This window comes from Hypanus sabinus, chromosome 1 (assembly GCF_030144855.1).
Source record: "Hypanus sabinus isolate sHypSab1 chromosome 1, sHypSab1.hap1, whole genome shotgun sequence".
Lineage (NCBI taxonomy): Eukaryota > Metazoa > Chordata > Chondrichthyes > Myliobatiformes > Dasyatidae > Hypanus > Hypanus sabinus.
The window spans coordinates 180,916,430-180,932,218 of NC_082706.1; the positions used below are offsets into that span (position 1 = coordinate 180,916,430).

Genomic DNA, 15,789 nt, shown 5'->3' on the forward strand with positions numbered 1-15,789 from the left:
TAAGGTGGTGCAGAGTCAACTTCTTGAACACTTACATTCTTTTGCATGGAAGTACTTGAACAATTCAACTTGGGTATAGAATATAATTTAGTTAAGCTTTTGCATTTAAGACTTGATTTATAGTTTCTTTCACGGTAGAGGGACCAGTCTTCACGAAGATGCCTATTAGTTGCAGTTGAATAGTTAGATAGCAAACTAACAACTGATAAAATTATCACCTTCCTTACTTACCAGTTTCCAGTACTAATACTAGCTTTTGTGTTCCTGCTGGAGATGGCTTTGCCTTCACCCTTTCCTTGCCCCATCTGCCAATTTTTTTGTCAGCCCCCACCTGCCTCTGCTTCCACCCTTCATCTGGTTGGGTTCATCCTTCATCTCCCCTTAGTCCACTGATCACCCATTGTCCCATCTCACAAATCCTTCTCTCCTCTTGAAACAGATTATCCTCCCTCTCCACTCTGCTGCAGAATCTCTGTCAGAAACATCATCACTTCCTTTCTCCCATGTATCTTTCGTATACACTCAGTGCCACTTTATTAGGTACATTGCTCATTAATTCAAATATCTAATCAGCAACTCAGTGCATAACAGCATGCGGACATGGTCAAGATGTTCAATTGTTGTTCAGACAGAACATCAGAATAAGATAGAAATGTGATCTAAGTGACTTCGACTGTGGAATGATTGTTGGTGCCAGATGGGGTGGTTTGAGTATCTCAGAAACTGCTGATGTCCTGGGATTTTCACACACAACAGTCTTTCCAGCACACAAGGAATGGTGGGAAAAACAAAAAAAAAACATCCAGTGAGCGGCAGTTCTGTAGTTAAAAAAACACCTTGTTGATGAGAAAGGTCAGAGCAGAATGACCAGCCTGGCTCAAGCTGACAGGAAGGTGACAGTAACTCAAATAACCACATGTTACAACACTGATGTGCAGAAGAGCATCTCTGAACACGTAACACGTTTAACCTTGAAGTGAATGGACTACAACAGCAGATTATGAATATACACTAAATGGCAACTTTATTATGTACAGGTAAAACATTCCCTGGTAAGTTTTGAATTATTGATTTTTTAAAGTAGGAAATAAAAAAGTTTGTTTGGATTATACTTAGTACCTACTCTGCTTGGATGCCATTCAAATCAGAGCTTTTCACTGTACCTTGTGACAATAATAAACCTTGTGACACTGTACATGTGACCATAATAAATCAATTACCAATTGTACAGAGTGACTAAGTCCTGCAGATCTGCTCTATTTGTAGATGTATAATTATAGATTCTATAGTCAGTGATGACGTTTGAGCTGTGTCTAGCCATACAGTCCAGACTGTGGAGAGAGTAGAATAATGGGCTAAGCGCGCATCCTTCAGGTGCGTCTGTGTTGACTGTCAGTAAGGAGCAGATGTTATTTCCGATCTGCACTGTGCTCTCCAAATGAGGAAGTTAAGGATCATGTTGCAGAGAAAGGCACAGTGACTTGGGTTTTAAAGCTTGTTGATTAGTTGTGAAAGGATGATGGTATTGAACACTGAGTAGGGCTATGCAGTCCACAGTCATGCTTGTGGTTTGATCTTGTCCCTGAATATGCATTCCTCGTACACTGCTCATAAAGAGATAGGTTTTTTTTCTGCAAAGCAACCAGTTTATCTTTTAAATATGTGTGCACCAAACCAGGACACAATGGAAGAGAAAAGATATTTTTGTCCAATGGTTTTTGACCTTTCAACAAATAGCAAAAACATCTTGTATCCTTAGAAGAAATATAATCCCAGATTTTATGTTACATATAGATTTATAATGGCAATAGATAGAATGCTTAATACATTATGCATAATATGTTTATTGTATGCCACTGCTCAATGAATATTATCTTGTAAACCAATAGTGATCAGTGATCTAGAAAAAATACATGCAAACCATTATGCAAATTATCATTTCACTTCATTAGAAAACCATGAGAGTTCAATTTCCTGGTGTGCTTTCTTGATGAAATTCTACCGAAATTTCGACGTATAATATCAGAATAGTGCTCATAATTTCTCCAGTGTTACAACAGATTGCCAGAAGAATCCCTGTGGATATTCCACTCCTGTATATTTGTTTTCATATTTTAGTTACTAAACCTAGCAAATCAGTACTTCAAAAACAAAACTTAAAAAAATATAGCAAATGTATCTGAAGAACAGGGTCCCTTTTTGTCCATTTACTAAGGACTTTTCCATTACAAGTTACTTTTCCACTTCTGGATTTCATTATCATGACCTGCAAGACATTATAGGAATTTTGATCAACATTTATAATACAAAAAACACGAAACTGACATTAAAACTGCAAAACTACAGTCACTAACTCAATAATATCCTGAAGCTTCGCACTCAGGCTACCACACTAAACATTTCTAAATTACTGATGGAAAATAATACTTATCTACCAGTTTTTCCTATTTCCTTTGATAAATCATTAACTCTTGCTATTAAGTGTCACAGTAACAGCCTCTTTCCATTGTCTAAATTACCATTTTTCATGAGTGACTTTAAATGACATGCCTATTCAATTGTGTTGGTGATTTGACTTTACACATGACATATCTCCTGACACTTCAAGCAGGTCAGTAGACACAAACAATTCTTTTCCTCCCTTCTTATGTCATAAAGTTAAACTGTAGGGCAGTACTATTATTCCTGCACAGATCATTCAATTTAGTACATAGCAGTGAATAAATATGCAATCTTAGCCTATAAGACTCAGCTAATGTCTCAATTTGTGTGGTGACGTGGAGATACATCCCTGCCAAAGGAGGTGTAAGGCATTCCTTTACTCTGCTAGCCTGCAGGTCACCCTTGGGCACCTGCTTAGCTCCCCAATCATGGTCATGGGAAGCCGTGGGAGCAGGTGGTGGATGGTCATATGAGCAGCTGGTTTATATCATAGCTCCTGGTTATGCAACGACGGATGCCAGGCAATCTCTTAATTAAGAGTATTGATAATGCCTGGGGTCACCCGTCAAGTCAAGACACTGACCGAAAAATGGTAATGGCAAACCACTTCTGTAGAAAAAGTTGCCAAGAACAATCATGGTCACCATGATCGCCTACGTTATACGACACGTCACATAATGATGATGATGAATATTTCAATTGCAAAAATGAAGTGAGTTCTTGGTGCTAACATAACAAAACTATAATCAATAAAATTGGAATACAGTGGATTTTGGTTGATTGGAACACATCAGGACCAGTATATTTGGGCCCAATTACATGGTTACCCCAATTAGCCAAAGTTTCACGGAAATAGTTGAAAGATATTAAAAAGAAAAACTACCACTTAACTAAGTAACAACTACTGCATTTAAATGAAATAACAGAACAAATTAGAATACTACCAAAACTACAATGTGGTAAAGCTGTAGGTATATTAGTTCCTGATGGTTATCAATGGAGGAATCCATCTGCCATTTTCTTTTATTTGACTGTAAATGAACAAAGTCAGTGCAGACACCCAGTGCAGTTGAAAGGTGAAATGTTTAAAGGTAACAAGGGGAAACTTCTTCACTCAGAGGGTGGTGAGAATGCGGAAAAAACTGCCAGCAGAAGTGGTGGATGCAATGTTAATTTCAATGTTTAAGAGAAGTTTGAATAGCTACATGCACGGGAGGGGTATGAATGGCTATGGTTCAGATGCAGGATGATGGGACTAGGCAGTTTAAATGGTTCAACATGAACTAGATGGGCTAAAGCGCATTTTTCTCTGCTGTAGTTTTCTATGACTCTATAATGGACTGCCTTCATACTACTTTATAGAGAACTGTATCCTTCAAATCTTCATTTTCATTGTAACATTCAAGATAATTGTCGATACTTTCAAATTCTTTGTAATTCTTAACTCAATGAAATAGTGAAATGATCTCATTTTCACTTCTAACCGTTTTTGCATTTTTGGCATCTCCGAGCCTGAATGCTTAATTATGTGGTTTGAATGGTCTTTATTTCTTATCAATTATCAGCAACTAAAATCGCTGCTTTTTGAACACAAACAAACGCAACTAATGCTGTTTGAAAACTGATTGCTCCAAGCATGGTGTAGTGCCTTACGATCATTCAAGTGCATATGACCGAATCTAATTAGGAACAGTTTGGAAAGCCTCCTGCCCCAATTAAGACCACAAGCATAAAATATAGGAGCAGAATTATACCTTTTGGTCCATCGAGTCTGCTCTGCATTTCATCATGGCTGATCCATTTTTTCTCACAGCCCCAATCTCCTGTCTTCCCACTGTATCCTTTCATGCCCTGACCAATCTATCAACCTCTGCCTTAAATATACATTAAGACTTGGCCTCCACAGCTGCCTTTGGCAACAAATTCCATAGATTCAACATCCTCTGGCTGAAGAAATTCCTCCTTTCCATTCTAAATGGACGCCCCTCTATACTGAGGCTGTGTCCTCTTCACATCCAAATAGGAAACATGGTCTCCACATCCACTCTATCAAGGCCTTTCACCGTTCAATAGGTTTCAATTAGGTCACCCCTCATTCTTGATACGATAAACTGTTTGATCCTGGAATCATTTTCGTGAACTGAGTTCCTTTGAACTCCCTTCAGTTCCAGAATGTCCTTTCCTAAGGGGTTCAAAACTGCTCACAATACTCCAAGTGAGGCCTCACCAGTGCTCAATGAAATCTCAACATTACATCCTTGCTTATATATTCTAGTCCTCAAATTAAGCAGGATAATGTCCCAAGTAAACAAAGGTAATCCTGGCTATTTTCTCAATTTAGTTATTGTTCTTTAATAGATGTTCCAAATAAACAGTTTCCCGATTAACTGATGGCCCAATTCATCGGAATCTACTGTATTTGTACTAAAAATAATTGCAGCTGTGAGAAATCTAAAACAGAATAACTACCAGAAACACTATCACGTGATGTTAGAGAGGGGGTTCTAGATTTCAATCTGGCAGCTACAAGGAAGCCAACAGATTACACCCAAATACGGATGATAAGTTATTTGGAGGTGGTAGGTACCTCACCCTTCTGTATGTTAAATATCAGAGGTTATGAATTGCTGTCAAAATAGGCTTGGCAAGTTACTGCAGTGATCCTGAAGGCAGAGATTAATGTAGCAGGGTGAGGGAGAGGATGGATCCAGTGCTATGACGGGAGTGTAAATCCGCCCGCATGCTAGTGATGTTAGAGCATTAATTGGCTGCAGTACATTACCCACTAATGAAGGCTGGTGATAGGAGACTCAGGGTGCAGCTGATGGATAGGTGAGTGGGAAGTAGAGGAATGGGAATGATCGGCATCCTCTGAGACTCTGGTCTTAACTCAGTGTGCCTCCTGGCTTCTCCTGTATATTAGGGAATAGGAGATAATAAGAATACACATCTCCTATATGGAAACTATGTGATGTGATCTTGCCAGGGAAAACTAAACACCTCGCAAGTGTATGAAGTATCCTACACAATTGCAGTTGTGTCCTACATACAGCTAAAATGAATGAATTGCTTACGCTCCTTGTTCACAAAGCTTCTGACATCTTTGACTTTACTCAAATTGTTAATTTTCTCAGTTTTACATTTAAGTCACCCTATTTAAATATTGTATAGAATAAAATTGCTTCATGGACACGGCAACCTATCATAAGACCATAAGATATTGGAGCAGAATTAGGCCATTTGATCCATCGAGTCTGCTCCACCATTTCATCATGGCTGATCCATTTCCCTCTCAGCCCCAGTCTCCTGTGCCCTGATTCTTCACTGGCTACAATATTCATGGCTGCGATCCCACATAATATCCAGCATAACTTGAACATTTTTGCTCTCTTTTTCAGACAAAATTCCACCTAATTTAGTGTGGAAGACAAATTGGCCCATTATTAGTTATGACAAAGTGCATATTTTCTAGAGTACAGCACCTACAAGTTCTAGTTGCTGATGTGCCTCATCATTCTGCTTCTCAGGGTGCTATACCCCTCATTACTTGTTTCTTTGCTAGAGAATCAGAATCAGGTTTATTATCACCAGCATGTGACGTGTATCCCATTTTCATAACTGATCAAGATCATGTTGCAAGCCTTGATAGCCTCCCTTGTTGTCCACTATGTCCCCAATCATTGACCATAAGACACAGGAGATGAAGTAGGACACTTGACCATTGAGTCTGCTGCGCCATTTCATCATGGCTGATTCAATTTTCCTTTCAGCCCCAATCTCCAGCACTCTCCCCATATTCCTTCACGCCTTGACCAATCAAGAATCTAACAACCTCTGTCTTAAATATACATAAAGACTTGGACTCCATTGCTGCCTATGGCAAAGATTTCCACATATTCACCACTCACTGGCTAAAGAAATTTCTCCTTATCTGCACTTCAAAAGGATGCTTCTCTATTCTGAGACTGTCCCCTTTGGTCTTAGACTTTCTCACCACAGGAAACATATTCTCCACATCCAAATCATTGACATATAATGTAAAAAGAATCAGTCTCAACACTGACTCTTGTGGAACATCACTAGTCACTGGCAGCCAACTGGAAAAAGCTCCCTTTATTCCCACTCTTTGCTTCCGGTCAATCAACCATTGCTTTATCCATGCTAGAATCTTTCTTGTAATACCATGGGCTCATAGCTTGTTAAGCAGCCTCATGTGGCACCTTGTCAAAGGCCTTCTAAAATTCAAGTACACAACATCAACCAATTCTCCTTTGTCTATCCTGCTTGTTATTTCTTCAAAGAATTCCAACAGATTTGTCAGGCAAGATTTTCCTTGAGGAAACCATGCTGACTATGGTCTATTTTATCATGTGCCTCCATGTACCCTGAGATATCATCCTTAATAATCAACTCCAACATCTTCCTAACTATCGAGGTCAGGCTAACTGGCCTATAGTTTACTTTCTTCTTCCTCTCTCCCCTGTTAAGAGTAGAGTGACATTTGCAATATTCCAGCCTTCTGGAACCATTCCAGAGTCCAGTGATTCTTGAAAGATCATTACTAATGCCCCTACAGTCTCTTCAGCCTCCTCTATCAGAACATGGGGTGTACACCATCTGGTCCTGGTGACCTATCTATCTTCAGACCTTTCAGTTTCCCAAGAAACTTCTCTCTAGTTATGGTAACTACACATTCATAACCCGACACTGGGAACTTCCACAATGCTGCTCGTGTCTTCCACAGTGAAGAGTGATGCAAAATACTTATTCAGTTTGTCCACCATTTCAATCTCCCCATTACTACCTCTACCGTTAACAACCAGCATTGTTTACCAGTGATCAATATCCACTCTCACCTCTCTTGGTGCAATCCACAAATTTGCTGATCTAGCTTAGCACATTATCAACTAAGTTATTAATATAGATGATAAACAACAATGGACACAACACCAGTCCCTGCGGCACATCACTTGTTAACTGGCCGTTATCAGAGACAACCATCTGCCATCACTCTCTGACTTCTCCTACCAAGCCAATGTTGATCCAATCGGTTATTTCATCCTGAATACCAAGCAACTTAACCTTCTGGACCAGACTCCAATGCACCCTTTAAATCAGCAAAGGCTTGCAGCTCCTGTAAAAGAGGAAACTGACAACAAGCTTAGACCATTTAAAGTCTCACTGAAATATCAGAATCCATCTTTTTCAAAAGCCTCTTTCTCCAAACATGAATCAAAATAATTCTTCTAAAACATACTGACTTTACCAAATCACAACTGTTTCATTCTAGATAATGCGCTGCTGATAGACTGCAGTTCCAATACGGAACTGACTCTAGCTCAGGCATGGGCAAACTACGGCCCGCGGGCCATATGCGGCCCGTTAAGCTTTTTAATCCGGCCCACAGAACTTGATGAAATTATATTAATAAACCTTGTTAACGTTTTTTCCCCGCAATTCTGGTGTTCTCCCAATAGATGACGCACTCTATATACATTTGTGGCGACCCATTTCCTGGCACATCCGAACAGGCTCACAATTAGTCAGTGTTCCGGCTAAGGGAGATAGCCTGCGGGGATTTGCGAGCACAGAGCTTTGGAGCCTCTGCGCCACGGGGGGCAGGTTCAGGGAGGCTTAAAAGTGAGGCTGGGGATTTCGAATAAAGTTTTTTTCTTTGACTGCAGTTACCGACTCCGTGTCGTAATTTTAGCGCACGTAGCACACCGCTACACATTGACCTTTGTTGAGGTGCAGCGTATTACTCCACATTTGCGCTTTACTCTTTGTTCAGCTCGACCTATTTGTGTGAACAGGCGTTCAGCGTCATGAACATCAACAAAGCCAGCCACAGATCCAAGTTAACTGACCAACACCTCAGATCCATCCTGAGAATCGCCACAACAAAACTAAATCCAGACTTTGATGCGCTGGCTAAAAAGGGAGACCAACAACACTGTTCCCACTGAAAGTAAAAATAAGTTTCTTCGTTGTGTTATGTAAAAAATGCATTTGAAAATATTTTTTTCAATAAGCCTTACATGTTACATGTCATTTCTGTTAAGTGATGGACATGAGTAGTGCGCAGGTGCACGTACGTTCTCAAAATAAAAAATGCGCTCCAGATCAAATAACGTGCTCCACATACTGGCGCGCTGTCGGTGTTCTGTCTTTGTGCTGGTCGTTGTTGAGTTTTAGCACAGGGGACAATTGAATAAGAAGGAGCAGGACAAGTAGACCTGCATCTCCTACCGTTTTTGAAATAAAGACAGTCAGGAGGAGAGTGATGATGATAATATCTTGAAGGATAACAGAATTTTCAGTGCTTTAAAATAATAACTGTTACTATTAAAAAAAGCTGTATTTTATTCATTTAATTTTCAGTGTTTTAAAAGTCATTTCAATAAATAGCTAAATACCATGGGACCTCAAAGACAGATATTTTGTTGTAATGCATTTGTTCATTTTCAATTGTTTTCTACATATCCCATGATATTTTATTTTCTCTTATGAGGTGTATTACCAAAACATTCCGTCCATCTGCTCCTGGTCCGGGCCCCCTGTCAAATTTTAGAACCCTTTGTGGCCCACAAGTCAAAAAGTTTGCCCACCCCTGCTCTAGCTAACAAAATCTCATGATCTATCATCTTGTGGAAGCTGTCGGTATTTACATAGATTTGGTCCCAGACTTAGTAGTCAGCAATCTTTTTTTCTGAGTAAGGCATAACTAGGCTATCACTTGGCAGACTCTGCTCGCAGGTTGTATGATAAATGCACCCAAATGCCCATTAGAAAAAGTATTGACACTTTGAATGTTTTTAATCTTCACTGTTTTAACACTCACTCAGTTTTCCTTCCTTTCCCAACTTTTTCAGGTGGTGCGTAAGATTAATTTCAGCTGCATGATGCAGATGAGAAGGGGTATCCTATTGGCAAAGCAAACCACAGGTTATGCATTGTTCTTAGACATTTTCTAAAGGAAAAATAAACACCAAATTCAATTTTTTAAATCTAATGGAGAACATATAAAATGACTTTATTTTGATAAACAGATTAATATATTCTTATTTGAAACCCTTAACCTGAGAAACTAGCAGATAAATAAATGCTTACATGTGCCTTTTACAACCAAAATACTTTATAGTTAATTAAATACTTTTGGCACGATCAATATCACAATGTAGAGATCCCTGCAGTTAATATTAGCATAACAATAAATATCATGATCAAGAACTGTTGAGAATTAACAACCAGGCCATGGTTAGGAACCATCTTACACAAATATAGATAGTTTTAAATCATTATACTGTACATTGTTAAAAGTCATTGAAAAGATTTTTTAAATGCCACATATACCCTACAATATCTAGCAAGGCTGCATTCATTTTTCATCCATTGAATAAAATATTCTAGAGAGTATGTGTTTGTGGTAAATTCAACATTTACCACTCTGTTTGAGTTGCAAGGGTAATTACAGGTCACTTTCTCAACTAAGCCATTTTGTGAGAGAAAGGTGCCCCAATAACTTTGTTGGCATTTCGTAATTCAGTTTTTTATTGACCCAACATCGATGAAGGAACACTAATGTATGTTCACGACAGGGTGATATGGGGTTCTTGGTGCCTGCTGCAGTGGAAGGTACAAGTTTTGGAAATGCAGCTACAGGCGGTCTAATGTGTTGCTTCAGTGCTTTCTCCAAATAATACATGGTAAGGTCAGTTTAATAAAGCAAGCAGTCCGTTTGGTCCCCCCGTAGAATTTCTCCACCTATACTCAAACATCTAAGAGGAGTTGATTATATAATGCTCCTGATAGGCATTTAAGCTGATGCTCAGTTTTTAAAAACTCAGGATGTGACCCAACAGCCATTAGAACAGGTGGTTTCTGGTACATTCCAGTAACCAAAACATTTAAATCACTTATCCTGATAACCTTCCATTTAATCAGGAGGCAGGTGATAGAAGACACAAAAATATTAAGGTTTAACATGATGGAAAGGCAATTAGGTCTCTTTGCTGATGACAATTGCACCCATGTGGTATGAATGGTACTTGCTATTTTTCAGTCCCTGTCTGGATGTTGTCCAGGACTTGCCACATATGGACTGGTTAATTATATAGAAATTATCTGAACAATTTACAATCATTAGCAAATAGACCAACTCTGACGTGGTGGCAGGAGGTCAGTGACACTACAGTTGAAGATAATGGGCCTATTACGCTATTATCAAGAATTCCAACAGTGAAAATAACTCTCAAGGTGGAATATGATGATACATATGGAATTTGATTATAAATTTAGACCTGAAGAATTAGGCCATTAGGCCCATTGAGTTTGCTACACCATTCAATCATGGCTGATCCTTTTTTTCTCATCCTCAGCCCCTCTTCCCAGCCTTCTTTCTGTGATGCCGTGTCCAATCAAGAACCTATCAATTGGCCCTAAATAAACACAACGACCTGGCCTCCACTGCTGCCTGTGGTAACAAATTCCACAAATTCATCAAATTCATCACTCTCTGGTTAAAGAAATTTCTCTGAATTTTCATTTTAAATGGACGCCCCACACTTGCCATCTTATCCTGGACTCCCCCACCATGGGAAACATCCTTTCTACATCTACTCTGTTTAGGGCTTTTAACATTCGAAAGGTTTCAATAGGATCCCCTTTCATCCTTCCAAATTCCAGTGGGTACAAACCCAGAGCTTTCAAATATTCCTTGTATGGTAACTCTTTCACTCCCAGAATCATCCTTGTGAACTCCTCTGAACCCTCTCTAATGCTGGCAAATCTTTTCTTAGATGAGGAGCCCAAACTGTTCACAATACTCAAGGTGAGGCCCCACCACTACCTTATAAATCCTCAGCATCACATCCCTGTTCTGGTTTTCTAGGCTCTTGAAATAAATGCATTTGCCTTCCTCACCACCGACTCAGTCTACAAGTTAACCTTCAGGTTGTTCTGCACAAGGACTCCAAAGTTGCTTTGCATCTCAGAGTTTCAGATTTTCTTCCCGTTTAGAAAACAGTCTGCATGTTTATTTCTACTACCAAAGTGCATGATGGTGCATTTTCCAACATTGTATTTCTTTTGCCACTTTCTTGCCCATCCCCCTAATCTGCCCAAGTCTTTCTGCAGCCTACCTGATTCCTCAACATATATGCACCTCCACCAACCTTTATATCATCTACAAACTCGGCAACAAAGTAATCTATTCTATCATCTACATCATGGATATATAGAGCACAAAAAGCAGCAGTCCCACATCGGACTCTTGCGAAACACCACTAGTCACTGGCAGGCAACCAGAAAAGGATCCTTTTATTCCCACTCGCTGGCTCTGATCAATCAACCAATGCTCTAAATATGCCAGTATCTTTCAGGTAATACCATAGGCTCTTAACTTGGTAAACAGCCTTATGTGTGATATCTTGTCAAAGGCCTTCTGAAAGTCCAAATATACAACATCCAGTGCATCTCCTTTATACACACAGATTTAAACCATGCTGACTTTGTCCTATCTTATCCTGTGTCACCAAACACTCGATAACCTCATCCTTAACAATTGACTCCAACATCTTCCCAACCACTGAGGTCAGGCTAACTGGTCTATCGTTTCCTTTCTGCTGCCTTCCTCTTCTCTTAAAGAGTGGAGTGACATTTTCAATTTTACAGTCCTCTGGTACCATACCAGAGTCCAATGATAATTGAAAGATCATTACCAATGCCTCCACAATCTCTACCGCTACTTCTTTTAGAACCCTAGGGTGTAGTTCATCTGGTCTGGGTGACTAACGTACCCTTAGGTCTTTCAGTTTTTTGAGCACCTTCTTCCTTGTAATAGTAACTGCACTCACTTCTCTTCCCTCACACCCTTTGATATCTGGTACACTAAAAGTGTCTTCCACAGTGAAGATTGATGCAAAATACTCATTTTGTTAACCTGCCATCTCCTTGACCCGTTATTATTTCTCCAGCCTCATTTTGTAGCGGTCCTATATCCACTCTCATATCTCATTTATTTTTTACATACTTGAAAAAGCTTTACTTTCCACTTTGCTATTGTTTGCTAGCTTGCTTTCATATTTCATTTTTTCCCTCCTAATGATACTTTCAGTTGCTCTCTGTAGGTTTTTAAAAAGCTTCCCAATCCTCTATCTTCCCACTAAATTTTGCTTTGTTGTATGCCCTCTTTTGCTTTTACATTAGCTTTCACCTACCTTGTCAGCCACGGTTGTACTATTTTGCCATTTGATTATTTCTTTGTTTTTAGAATACATCTATCCTGCACCTTCCTCATTTTCCCCAGTAACTCACACCATTGCTGCTCTGCTGTCATCCCTGCCAGCAGCTCGTTCCAATTTACTTTGGTTAACTCCTCTCTCATACCACTGTAATTTCCTTTACTCCACTGAAATACTGCTGCATCAGATTTTACTTTCTCCTTATCAAATTTCAAGTTGAACTCAAGTTTGAAGGCTTCCCATTAATGAGGCACCCCTTTGACAGAAAATGACCTATCCCAATCCACATCTGTCAGGTCCCTTCCAATGGCATCAAAATAGGCCTTTCTCCAGTTTAGTGTCTCAACCCAAGGACCAGTCCCATCTTCTCCATAACTATCTTGAAACTAATGGACCGATGATCAGTAGATCCAAAGTGTTTCGCTACATACACTTCAGTCACCTGCCCTATCTTGTTCCCTAATAGAAGATCCAGCATCATACTCTCACATTGGGACCTCTACATTGATTAAGGAAACTTTCCCGAACACACTTAACAAAGTATCACATCCAGTCCTTTGACAGTATGGGAGTCCTGGTCAATATATGTAAAGTTAACATCACCTACAGTATGTCATAACCTTATATTTCCTGTAACTGCTTGCTATCCTTCTGCCAAATTGCTCCTCTAAATCCCACTGACCACTTGGAGTTATATAATATAAACTCTGTTAATGTGGTCATCATTTATTTCTCAGTTACATCTATGTTGTCTCAGTAGATGAGTCCTCCAGTGTGCTCTCTCTGAGCACTGTAATATTTCCTCTGATGAATAATGCCCCCCTCCCCATTTAATACCTCCTCCTCTATCATGTCTAAAGCAACGGAATCATGGAACACTGAGCAGCCAGTGCTGCTCTTCTCACAACCAAGGCTCACAAATGGCTACAATGCCATAATTCTGTAAGTTTATTCATGTACTGTTAATCTGCCTTATCTACAACACTTCTTGCATTGAACTATACAGATAGATAGATACCTTATCGAATTCAAAGGAACTTACAGTGTCACAGTAGCATTACAAGTGCACAGATATACAAATATTACAAGAGTATTGAAAGTGGAGCTTAGGAAGGTTAAAGGCACCTAACAGCAACTCCTTTGCTTACATCTTTGGAAACAGTTCTACTTCCATCTTTAGTATCTCCATTTTTCCCTTTCAGGGTTCTTTTGAAGACCCTGACCTGGAGTTACACGCTGACCACGATTCTTTGCAGGAATGGGACCCGCTCTCGGGGTTTCACAACTGACCTTTGTTGTTCGGCTTAAGAGACTGGCTCGGATTCGGAAGCCTGATCTCAAGGCTCTGGAGATGGATGGATCGAGGGTCGGTGTCACGACAGGAGACCCATATGTTGTCAGGGGAGTTAGAAAATCTGCAGTTGTGTGCCCTGTTTTTTGGGTACAGAGCTTGAAAAAAGCTACCTGGTGGACTTGTAACATTATAAATCTGCAAGCTGGTTGTTATGCCTCCCTGCTTGCTGGGAAAATGGAGACACCTCTTTCTCCCTTATTAGGGAGAGAGACAGAACCTGTGATATGTCGCATACGAGGTGAAATGCAAAGTCTTTGGGGTAACTGCAAGTCTGCATCTTTGCTATTGCTTTGCTCACGCTTGAGTGCTCGGTGGTGGTGCCGATGTTTGTTCTTCCTTAAGAAGAGATTTGATCGAAGATGACTCTGACCTTGGTACTTGAGAGGCAACATACCATCTGGGAATCTTTTCTTTTAAACTTTTTTTATTGAGTTTTCAAATGATTACAGAAAGAAAAAAGTATATACCCTTCCCCCCTCCCCCCCCAACATCCCTATAGAAAAAAAGAAAAAGAAAAAGAAAAAAAAAGAAAGAAAGAGAGAGTGCCTGGATATCGGAAGACCCCCACATGCTCCACGGAGTTCATAATAACTTTAGTATATATATTTATTTCTTTCCCCAAATAACCAATTATTTTATCTTCGGAGCACCTATATATTTAATCCTGTCTTTTGTAAATAAGGGTGCCAAATTTTCAAAAATGTTTCATATTTATCTCTTAAATTATAAGTAGTTTTTTCAAGTGGAATACAGCTGGAAATTTCATTCTTCCAACGATTTATACTTAAGTATGAATCCGATTTCCAAGTAACTGCAATAGCCTTTTTGGCTACTGCCAGTGCAACTTTTATGAATTCTTTCTGATATTTATTCAATTTGGGTTTTGATTTTATCCCTTCAATATCGCCTAATAAAAATAATATTGGATTATGTGGAATTGCGTTCCAATAAAACTCTTAAATTTGTCCAAAAAGGTTGAATTTTAGAACAAGACCAAGTAGAATGTAAAAAAGTACCGATTTCTTGGTTACATCGGAAACACTGATCAGATAAATTTGGATTTAATTTATTTATTTTTTGTGGTGTAATATATAATTGATGTAAAAAATTATATTGCAGTAATCTTAACTGGACATTTGTTGTATTTATCATACTATCAAGACATAGTCTTGACCAATTTGTTTCTTCAATTTTAATATTCAAGTCACTTTCCCATTTTTGTCTTGACTTATGGATTCTTTGTTTAATTGCCTGTTTTTGAATCAAGCTATACGTACAAGAAATACATTTTTTAGTTTTTCCTTTTTGAATTAAAGTCTCTATTTCATTAGATTTTGGCAATAACATTGTTTGACCTAATTTTTCTCTTAAATAAGCCCTTAATCGGAAGTAACAAAAAAGTGTTGTTTGATACTTTATTTTTATTCTTTAATTGATCAAATGACATTAATATGCCTCCTTCAAAACAATCTCCTATATATCTAATCCCTTTTTGAAACCAATTATATAAAAGTTGATTATCTATTGTAAAAGGAATGTCTATTTTGAATTAAAGATCTCTTTGCTAATAAAGATTTCTTTGTCTCATCATCAACATTTATCTTATTCCATAAGTCAATCAAATGTTTTAATATAGGAGATTCTTTCTTTTCCTGTATCCATTTAGATTCACATTTATATATAAAATCTTCTGGTGTATTTTCTCCTATTTTATCTTGTTCTATTCTAATCCATGCCGGTCTATCTTTCTCA

General features: G+C 38.8%; 1 protein-coding gene across 1 annotated transcript in view; it reads right to left on the reverse strand.

Moving 5' to 3' along the window:
- Nucleotides 1-1,761: 1,761 nt before the first annotated feature.
- The window catches only part of lactb2 (lactamase, beta 2), a 39,785-nt gene continuing 25,757 nt past the window's right edge, over nt 1,762-15,789 (reverse strand). The window contains exons 6-7 of the mRNA XM_059982647.1: nt 9,284-9,365; nt 1,762-2,266 (exon numbers count right to left, since the gene is read on the reverse strand). Coding sequence (XP_059838630.1) covers nt 2,226-2,266; nt 9,284-9,365 — 123 coding nt within the window. The 3' untranslated portion in view covers nt 1,762-2,225. The remainder of the gene's footprint in view (nt 2,267-9,283; nt 9,366-15,789) is intronic.